The 10,148-nt window shown below is 38.8% G+C and overlaps 1 protein-coding gene across 1 annotated transcript; it reads right to left on the bottom strand.

The window, feature by feature from the left end:
- Nucleotides 1-6,567: 6,567 nt before the first annotated feature.
- On the bottom strand, nt 6,568-8,390 carry LOC111273058 (uncharacterized). Its single transcript, XM_086973492.1, has 3 exons — nt 8,137-8,390; nt 7,740-7,806; nt 6,568-7,630 (listed from the first exon to the last, which is right to left on the bottom strand). Exons 1-3 carry the CDS (start codon nt 8,319-8,321, stop codon nt 6,758-6,760), a joined length of 1,125 nt encoding a protein of 374 aa, XP_086829618.1. The 5' UTR covers nt 8,322-8,390; the 3' UTR covers nt 6,568-6,757.
- Between the last annotated feature and the right edge of the window lie 1,758 nt (nt 8,391-10,148).

The raw sequence follows: 10,148 nt of genomic DNA, 5'->3' as shown, positions 1-10,148 counted from the left end.
CCGCAAACGTCGTCACGTATTCAGGGCCGTTTTTCGATTAGTGTGGTCAATAAAAAGTGATAAGTTATCTAACTGTAAGCGTTGGAACTCATACAGGCGTCGAAGTGATACGTGAGCACTTCAGCGGGACACAGTACAAGCGTCGCGACGAAGCGCAGGCGTCAATCACAACATTATTATGACGATCGTAAACTAAGATTTCAAGCAGCATTTAGGATCTAATCTCTTAAATTATGTAAAAGTGTTGCTCACACTTTTGATCTAAGCTCTATTTTTCAGGCGGCAATTTATTTTAACGAAATAGTCAATATTCGCTTAGTGGGTGACCGATTAAGACACATAACAGTAACGTCCCTGTATTTTGTAGCCGCATTAAATCGATTTAAGCTATTTTCAGGTTTTTAGGGCTAGCTGTCAAATTTATGTATCGATAGGTAAGTGGTCGTGAGGAATTGATGCATAAATAATGTAGAGTTTGCGAAAAAAACGGCAAGGTTAGGTAATACTTAGGTAATAACTGCAGCCGATTAAATTTTACTGTAACACTGTTAATATTTTCAATTTTTCCTTATTTTTGACTTTCTAGAGCACACATGCTTATATCTTTGACAGTTGCCAATTAAATCTATAGAATTGGTCTGGCTAGTTAATAGAATGTGAAATGGAATGGAACAAATTTTTGCATAGAGAGTTAGAAATCTGCTAAACATAAACGATATTTCGTTACGTTAGTTGTAGCTTCCTTCACTGTTTACCAAACGAATTTAAAGATTGAGATTTTTCTAAACTGCTATGTATATGTGGTTAGCATGACCAGCTAGTCTCGCTATGGGTAGCCTATTTGAGCTGCTTATTACCTACTCTGAGCCAAGAGGCAGTCGATATCGTGATTCTGGAATATATGGGTGCTGGAGCATTCGCTCAGTTCTCCATAGATTTCTCCAGTTATTTCCATAAGTTGGCGACGAGATTGCAGAAAACCACCCTGAACCGCATATTTATGGAGCTTTTTCGAAGTGTTAAATGTACGGCAGCATTGGCCGTTTCCTTCTAAATAAAGATCTTGCTAACTATTGCGAGTTATGTTATGCCCTAATCTATTTACCTCTCTTCTTGTTGTTCGGTGCCATTTTCTCACTTTTGTAATGGACCATGCAGGCTTACCCATGTTTCATCGATAGCTACGATCCGCTAGATGTCGCTTTCTGCTGGCAACAGTTGCGCAAAGTACGCGTGTTTTCATTCGTCCTGGATTCAGGTTGTGAGGAACCAAGTTTTACGTTTTTGCTGACCTTGAGTGTTTTCGTTACGATTTTCGAAGAAATTTCACATTAAGTTTACACGGAGCGCACTGACCATGCTCTCTTTCGCTCAAAAACTTATCAGGTGATGGCGATTCGTTTTTGTGCTTAGGATCATGCAGGATAGTCACCGTCTCCGTGGCCTTCAACATTCTTATTTTCGTTATTAAAATCACTTTAATAATGATATTGAAATTACTTTAATAACTGTTGGTTTTTCTGAAGCTTTTTCTGTCCAGAAATTTCGCTAGTGTTCGATAGGTTCCAGCAACGCTCTCATCTTTAAGAGATAGAAATTTAATCATTGAGCTTCAATGATATCTTTTCTTTTCACTTATTTAGCGACGACAGTCGTAGACATCCAGAAACTTTCAGCAAATTTCATCGTGTTTTAAAGGTTTTTTGACCTGTTAAGTTTAATGTACATGTTACATTAATTTTAGAACTACGTAACATTACGTAATTTTTGGACAAGCTTGTAATACAAGAAGCTCTCTAATAGTGGGAAAATGCCACTGCAATTATTTGGTACTTAGACAAATAGAACGTCTGCAATATTTTGCATATCAGATATGCGGCGGTTGGACTTAAGCAGAAACGCCTTTACCTGAATAAATGTCTCATAGTAATGCTGGGTGCTGAAAATAGCCTGCGCGGGTCGTTGTTCTCTGTCGCTGGGCTGATACCCGATGAAGGGCTCAATTGTTTTGAAGTGTGCCTGTCTAGTTGTTTTCAAGCATATGTTCAGAGGACAATTAAAGTTGGAAACAATCGTTTTAAGAATTAAATTTGTGTAATGACGTATAAAGAAAGAAAGCAATGCACTTTAAAGGACCAGGACTGGAGCAATCACAATGTACTTCTACCGGAAACAAGTACGCGACGTTAATCTTATTTCTATTTGCTAGCAGGTCAAATAATTTATACTTCTATTATATAAGGGGCATAGTATTTACGATTTGTACAGTTCGAAAGTTTATTTGGTCTTCATTTTCTGAAATATTGTTCTACAGATGAACATTCTATACCTACATCTACCATAGTGAACCTTTTTGTGCAATACATCAAGGAACTCTAAATATTGTCTTACAATTAAAGTATCATACTTCATCTGAGATTGCCTTTTAAACTAAGTATATTGATAAATGTTTATTTTTGTGCATAACAAATAAAGTAAGTACAACATTTTTTTACGATATTTATGGATATAGTCAAATGGCTACACTCTAGGGTGTTTTTTTGCTCAGACGGCTCGGCGCTTCGTTAGTCTAAGTAGAAAATCGCCAACAATCAATTTCAAGTGAAGTTAATAAAAACCACAGCTACTTCGTAAATTGTATGACACAAAAATGAAGCCGATTTGAAAGGTGGCCGACAAATGCAGGCCAAGTACATGCCAGAGCCTAATTCGAAGAGCGTCCATGCTACGATGATGATTAACATGAGTTTCTTCATTGCTACATGTAGTCCTTGTAGAAGTGATGACGTTGACCACTACGACGAGCTAATAAAACTCTCTTAGCTGCCTCAAACGAGGACCAAACATTCAGCGTAGAGGATACAAATTACTACACCAGATTTTAATATAATCATGCCATTTTTCCATCAGCGCAAGATTTGATACACTAAATGGTTGTAAATCGTCCAGAAGAACCGCAATTGTCATATTAGAAACTTGTTGATCACCAGCCTAATCGTAACGCGCTACCTCCAGAAGAGATTTAACAGTGAGAATAAGCGTACCTAACTTTTTGTCATAAGTACGTGGAGCATAAGGAAATACATTATATAATGAATTGTTTTGCGAACAAGCAAAGAACGAGGCACCCGGCCATCATCAAGAACCGTCATCAGAAATCATCTGAACTCAAAGTAGACCGTCGATACCAGCAGAAACACGCAGATAGTGTTACTCGGATTGTCATAAGTGTAACGTATGCTGCTATAAAATTGTACGACTCTACAGCAATATCATATAGTGATGCTGAAAAATTCAATAACTTCCCGTCGTTTGATGAGTAGATATTAAAAAAAAAAAATAGGTATATAAGAATATTCTTATCTTTATAGCAAATATTTACTTTATACAAATTGAGTACGACTGTAGCGTGAATTTTACCAAATTCAGCCGCAAACCGATAATTTCAAAAACTTTTCATTTAAAATATATTACCGTATACGAAAATTGTGGTTGAATGGTGAATATATCGAACAGAGGAAGGCAACTGTGCTCGCGTGAATGTGGCATTACTAAGACGTTTAACAGTGGGCCGAATAATAAATCTGCGATTGTGTATGTGTGAGCAAAAGGACCGTTTCGTTGAAGGCTTCAAACACCGAAAGCTTCAGAAATGAAATCATGGAAAAGGGAACAATGAAGCGGCAGTCACGCGAAAAAAATCTACTGTACGTCGAAGGACTTACCATGACCTATAATAAGCCTCTTCTTGTATATGTATATATATATTGCCTGGAATAGAGGCTATATTCAAGCAGTGCCTATGATAAAAACAGAAAGAACAAACATTCCCTGAAGGGTTGATTTTAATTCAATATTACCGTATTCAAGCCCAAAAGTTTACAGGACCATTGCCGCATTAAAACTTCATGTGGTTCAAACTAAGCCCAAAAGGGTTTGAAGAGTTTATGATACAAATAAAATTTGTAAGAATCAGGTCAAATGCACCGCCGTTGAGGCACTGTTCCAAGTAGTATTACGAAGTATTTACATCCTGGTGCACTCTCATCGCAGGTGACAGATGCTCCCTTGTAATTGATCTCTAAAAAATGCCATAAATATGTTCAACCTTCTCGCTGCGATTGTGCACGGGAACAAAACAGCCATCAACGATGGAGTGGCCGAACCCCCGCCTTTTACACGGGCAACCGGCCTGGCTTAGGGTGACAATTAAGCTCAAATTTATCTTCCATATTGCTGAAAGGATTCCTGATCAAATAAAAAGGCCGAATAAATTAGGTGAAGTTAACTTGTACAATCAACAGGGTTCTAGTGCAGCGAGCGACAAGCGACAATCACAGACTTGGGACTGGCCATAAACGTGACCAAAAGGGGGGCAGAGCTTAGAAAAAGTGACAGCACAGTTGCCACTGGCACCTCGTACCTCGCCAGCTTGCCTCTTGCCTACATGAACCAATTTCTGCATTTGGGATTGCTCTTCCGCGCCAACGGCAGAAGTTTCACTGCCCTCGTCACCGAAAGATGCAGAAAGGCAGTGTTGGCCGTATAGACAATCAAATCTCTTTTTCGGTTGTACCCTGCAGTCGCCCTCAGCTTACTCAACTTCAAGATAACTTCGATCGCGACGTGTGCGATACGCGTCATCTGGGAACATCTTATGGTGGAAAACATTAAAAAACTAGACACTGTCAAGGCCTTTTTCGTCAAAGGATTACTACGACTAGACGTAGTGATTCGAAACCACCTCGCGTATTTCCTAGTCGGCTTGCCACTGCTGTGCGGAGATCTACGTCATCGCTCTCAGCAACTGAGGCGTTCAAGACAAACCTTAGGAATTGGCAGAAAAATTCGCGGGTATTGGTGGGATTTTTTTTCTTTTCGGAAAGACGAGTGAAAAAAAAACGACTAAATACAGCTAAAGAAGCACCACCGCATGACAATCCGCGTGGATTCCACCATAGATTCAGCAGGAAACCCTGTTGTCACGAGTCTACTCCATATGCAGGGAATTTATGATAGATATCATATCACCCGTTGCTCTTTGGTATGATGTTAAGAGCATCTGGCAAATCTATATTTTCCTTCTAATATTTAGATAGTGTTGGTGCCCTGCATTTTAGAGCTTTTTGATTACTATTAGCGAAGGTGAATAAATAAAGTTCAATTGAAATTAAGCTTATCTCCTTCTTTTAGATAAATGGGAGCCTAACTTAAGTCATTTAAGCTACTGAAAACTTTTTTTTTGACAATGCATGCCAACAAAGAGCCTCTGCTACAAAAAAAATATTCGTTGAACAGAACTCTCTTTGCAATCAGTCCCTATATAAATATTTATGGATAGGCTAATGGAGTAATATACAAAATGTGACTATGCATTTTACAGTCGTCATGTTATCTAACATTTTATGTTAGGGAACCGACTAGTACTGCTCATCGAGGACCTGAGATGTCGTTTTGACCCCTTGGCGACCAAGTGTCCTAGCAAGTGGGAGCAGATGTTTGTCGAAATAAACGGTTAATTTTACTGCATGCGAGCGGCTATAATAAATAATGGCTGGAAAAAAAACGAAGCGGACAAATCGTTGCAGAGTTCGCGATCCACGAGGGATACATTTTTAATAGATGCGGAGTAGCTATGATTAATACCATGTAGATTGCCGGCCGAATGACTCAAATGCTACCCAGGCTGAGCGGTCTAATCCTATAAATGTTTCCACTGTAAAAGAAGCTTCCACTTGAGGATATGATCATTCATTTTGGGATATATGCACAACGTATTTTGAACATGTAGCATAAACGAATATCGCAAATGTGCTACTTGTCGGCCCGATGGACCGGATTCTCGGTCGCACATCGCCAAAACCGAATGACCTCTCAGAACGGGTTGCTCACAGCCAGGATGTGAAAAAATGACTTGTTTCGCAATAATCCTTCAAATTCTCGCCAATTGAATTCGATATATTATAGAGCGCGCCGTTTAATACTGCCAAGAATGAAAAACCTTAAAGGTTGGGACGCTAATGTCCTTTTAGGTAAACTGTAAACGCAACATTTAGATAGGTATTACGTTAGTTATCTTCGGAAGATGCCAAGGAGTTCTTACCTAGCGTAACATACAAAGTCATATTCGTAGCTGGAAAGGGATATCTCGTTTCTGTGTCCATCAATTGAAAATTTTATGTGTGTCCTAAAAAAAGTGATGATCAAGGAACTTTGTATTTACTGACAAATTACGAAGGCATCTTTTATACTGGTAATTTTTTTTGACTTGTATGTGCTTCGAGGATTGATTTTAGTCTTTAAAAAGCCACGAAGTGTACGCATCTCTAAAATCATCTCCGATCTTAGCCTCTTCACAGCGTAATGACACCCTACGCTTGGATACAGTCATTTAGAAGTCAGAAGCGTTGTAACCACAGTTTGCTTTATACAGGAAATGATACTATTATTATGGTGAAATGTTTTTTATGGACTTATTTATTACGACTATATTCCAACGATTTTTAAATGTTTAAAAAAATTATCAGATCGTAGAGGAAGTAAATTATAATTACCAACGGCGCCAAATATTGTCAGGTGTATGTTTATTATTAATATTAGTAGAATCTCAATCAGATAATTGCTATTGGGGCATTAGTTACCGGTACTGTAAGTTGGTTTGGCTTACATGTTTACTTTGTCCCAACATTACTATATTCTAATACATAGACTGTGCTCTTTACAAGACGCTAGGAAGAAAGATCGCTGCCTTTTGCGTTCAGTTTCTGGTACTAGGAGGCCAAAAACGTGTGAATGATATATTTTTAAGCGCCTCTGGATTAAGTATAATTAAAGACGCACTCTCTGAAACTGGGCTCGCCGTTATATGTGGGATGAAATTTGCAAGCTTTTTAGATTGACAAAGACTATGTGTAGACCTACAATTTCTTCTGCTTTCATGAATTGCTTTATCTAGAACGGGTTTCATGGGTCTTCTAAAAAATTCACGCAGATCATCCTTATCTGCAATTCCGTGTAGTCCAGTAACTGTTGAAGATTGACATCTCTGTGCATCTTCGTGAAGACTGGGACTCACGTAGCTTACATCGTCCATATAGAGAACTCTCCCACTACAGCCCTCGCCTACCTGAGCTGTATTTTGGGATCGTTTTATTTGCTCTTTTGAGTAGATAACTTCAATGCGAACTCTCCCGGATGACATTTGTGGTATCTGCTGAAGGTCTTCATATAAGACAATGCAGTCATTTTTCGTATCACTATCATCCATGCGAGAGGTCCTCAGGATGTCTGAAACGACCCCCTTTTCATGGCACGACATGCCATGTGGGCGCGTGTCGTTTCTTTTTGGGTCCTTTTTAATCACTTTTGCGATGAAACTTGACTGACTGTAGAGATTTTTCATTTGCTTACAATGACACTCCTTCAGTTTATGAGCTTCATCCCAACGTCGTGTGTCGAATACCTCTTTGGAACAACAACGACCGCCATTTCCTAATGGTTTAATGCTTTCTCCTAATGTGCTTTGAAGGCCCTTCCCCTGAATTCCGTCCTTATGGGGCCTACTAGTGCAGCCAGCATTCCGACTACATAACACTTTCGTCTTCTGACATTCAACGCATTTCCGACCCTCCTGAAGAATATTTCAACAAAAAGTTCCACAATGTACGCCTTTATTATATACACAATAGCAGAAGAGGCTCTATAATTATAAACGGCTATTCTAAGTACAAAAGTAATACCTTTTTGCTGTGCCTTTTTGAACAATCTTCTGCTGGCGTTTGTTTCTCACGTGGTTTAGTTGTTTTACTGAAATAGGATAGAAGGTTACAGGTAAATGGCTTTTAAGATTTAGCGACCAATCTACGCAACACTATGCAGTTTTTAACAGCAAGCCGCGATAATGCGAAAGGTAAGGCCTCACAATTGTCTATGTACACTGTTATTTGAAACTTAGTGTTTGACTGTACTGTTTCTTTCCCGGAGCGTATCCAGTGAGGTCACGTTTTACATTTGCTAAATTTCATGAAATAAAATGGATGATTTTTCACACAGGTATTGTTCCATATCTGAGTTTTCCAAATGGTTCTAGCATGAGCATGGTCGCCTCGCAAGATTTATAAACAGATGGACACTGACCGGCCGACGCTGTCGTGCTGAGCTCGGCCCATGGCACGTGCTTTAGTCCATCTTTGACGCGTTTCAAGATCCTTAAGCTGTCGGCTTATATCATAGTTCCAACGTGGTTGGATATTCAATTCTTGGCGCGCTTCAACGTTGTTCCGGTGATAGTTTAGAATACGACGTTTCGTTTCTACCACCATTCCTTAAGGTGATGAAAAAATGTTGCCCCACAAAGATATGATGCTTCTATTGCAAAGTTGCAAGCGATTTTCTACTTCGTTTTTGGTATTTCAATTATTCGTACATTTTCAGTAAAATTCTCTATTGCACTCGGAATTGTACGTTGCTAAACAGTTACACTGGTACAGACAACACGCGTTACCTGCGTCACAGGTGATTTCCCTATAATTATGACGACCGTGATGGTCGATGTTTGATATCTGCAGCAATACAGACAGACTTGAGTAGCGGAAAATCGAGAGGGATACTTTGGCTTCCCCCGGGTCATCCCAATGCTTAATTAAGATTAAGACTAGCACTAGGTATGCAGAAAAATCATCCTGCTTTGGTGAGCCCAAAGAGCTTAAATGACAATATTATTTACTAACACTTGAATGAAATACGTAGGACAATGTTAATCGGACAAAAACTCGATGCTCAAAATGTTAAAGTTTCATTTCTGTACTGGCCGGCACATCTGCCTGATTTGCGGACTATTCAAAAACATCTGACGAATCGTACCGCAGCTCACAACTTGATCGCTATTCAAACTAGAGCTGTATAACATGAAAACATCATAAAAATGAAAATAGTAGAGATCGCAACAAAATCTAAGGTGAAACTATAGAAATTAATAGCATATTATTTTTAGCAGGCCAAACGTTAGGTTACACGGCGTGTTTGCTGAAGTGCTCTACGGTAGGATGCCTTGTAACGGACTTATACTATTTTTTTGTCATTTGTTATTTTCGAATTTTTCGAATCTATTCTATCTTTGAAATAGCTAATATCTTTGAAATTGTACTGCTAGCCGCTGATGCTAATAATGTACGTGCAGGTAAATGAATAAAAATGCGAGCTAACAGACGCGGTGCGGAAGGCGCAGTTGTTAATCTAAGGAATAAGTACAGGAAGAACACACACAAAGCCGCTGCTAGAGAGAGATGCGCTTGACATAGAGCTATTTAACCTTAATTAAAACGGCAATTTTCTGACCTTTACCGACAAAGGCTTAAGGAAAAATTTTTGTAAAATATCCTGTTAGTTGACGAATAGTGTTTCTGTAACTGTTTGCAATATTATTTCTATTCTACTATTAGCTTTACACGGGTTCTATGAAGGATGATTAACGGTTGACGTTATGCTTTTATCTGATCATATCATACTGTAATAACAGGATATAAACAGCACGTTAATATTAATACCTGATTCTTCTTCTATATCTTAGGTAGCTAACTGCAGAAGCATCGCCGCTAAAAAAAAATGTCATTTGATGGCTGTTGCCCATTATCAGTTCTGTTCTCAGCCGCAGCAGTAGCGGAACCAATAACAGTGTTAAATGATTGATCCCCTGGATATCTCGATAGTGTTTGTACTGGCCAATAATAGTCAAATAAATGAAACCCTTGTTATATTTTACGGAAACTACATCCACAATGGCATCTATGCTATTGCCCGAATTAATTAGTTCTACAGCTAACCGTTGTGTGTGTCCACTCCGGAGTTGTGAGAGTGACAGATCATCGCTTTCTACTTTCCTTTTAAATTACCAAATATATTACCCTTTTCAATTTTAATGCTTGATTAAACAATGACAGCGGCAGCAATCGTAGTTCTAGCACGTAAAATAAGCTTTGTGCTGTTATGTGTGAAGCTTCCAATGGAGCTAGCTAGGTTAGTTCGATCCGTCCCACAAAGATTTTACGAAGAAATGTCTGAAAGCGCAAGTTGCTAACTTATGCAGTCCAAATCCGAATGACGCTTTAACGATGTAACATTTATTTATGTTAGTGTCCAATAATGTTCTT

The sequence above is a fragment of the Varroa jacobsoni genome, unplaced genomic scaffold, assembly GCF_002532875.2.
Source record: "Varroa jacobsoni isolate VJ856 unplaced genomic scaffold, vjacob_1.0 scaffold_193, whole genome shotgun sequence".
Taxonomy (NCBI): domain Eukaryota; kingdom Metazoa; phylum Arthropoda; class Arachnida; order Mesostigmata; family Varroidae; genus Varroa; species Varroa jacobsoni.
This window is presented reverse-complemented; position numbering and strand designations above follow the sequence as displayed.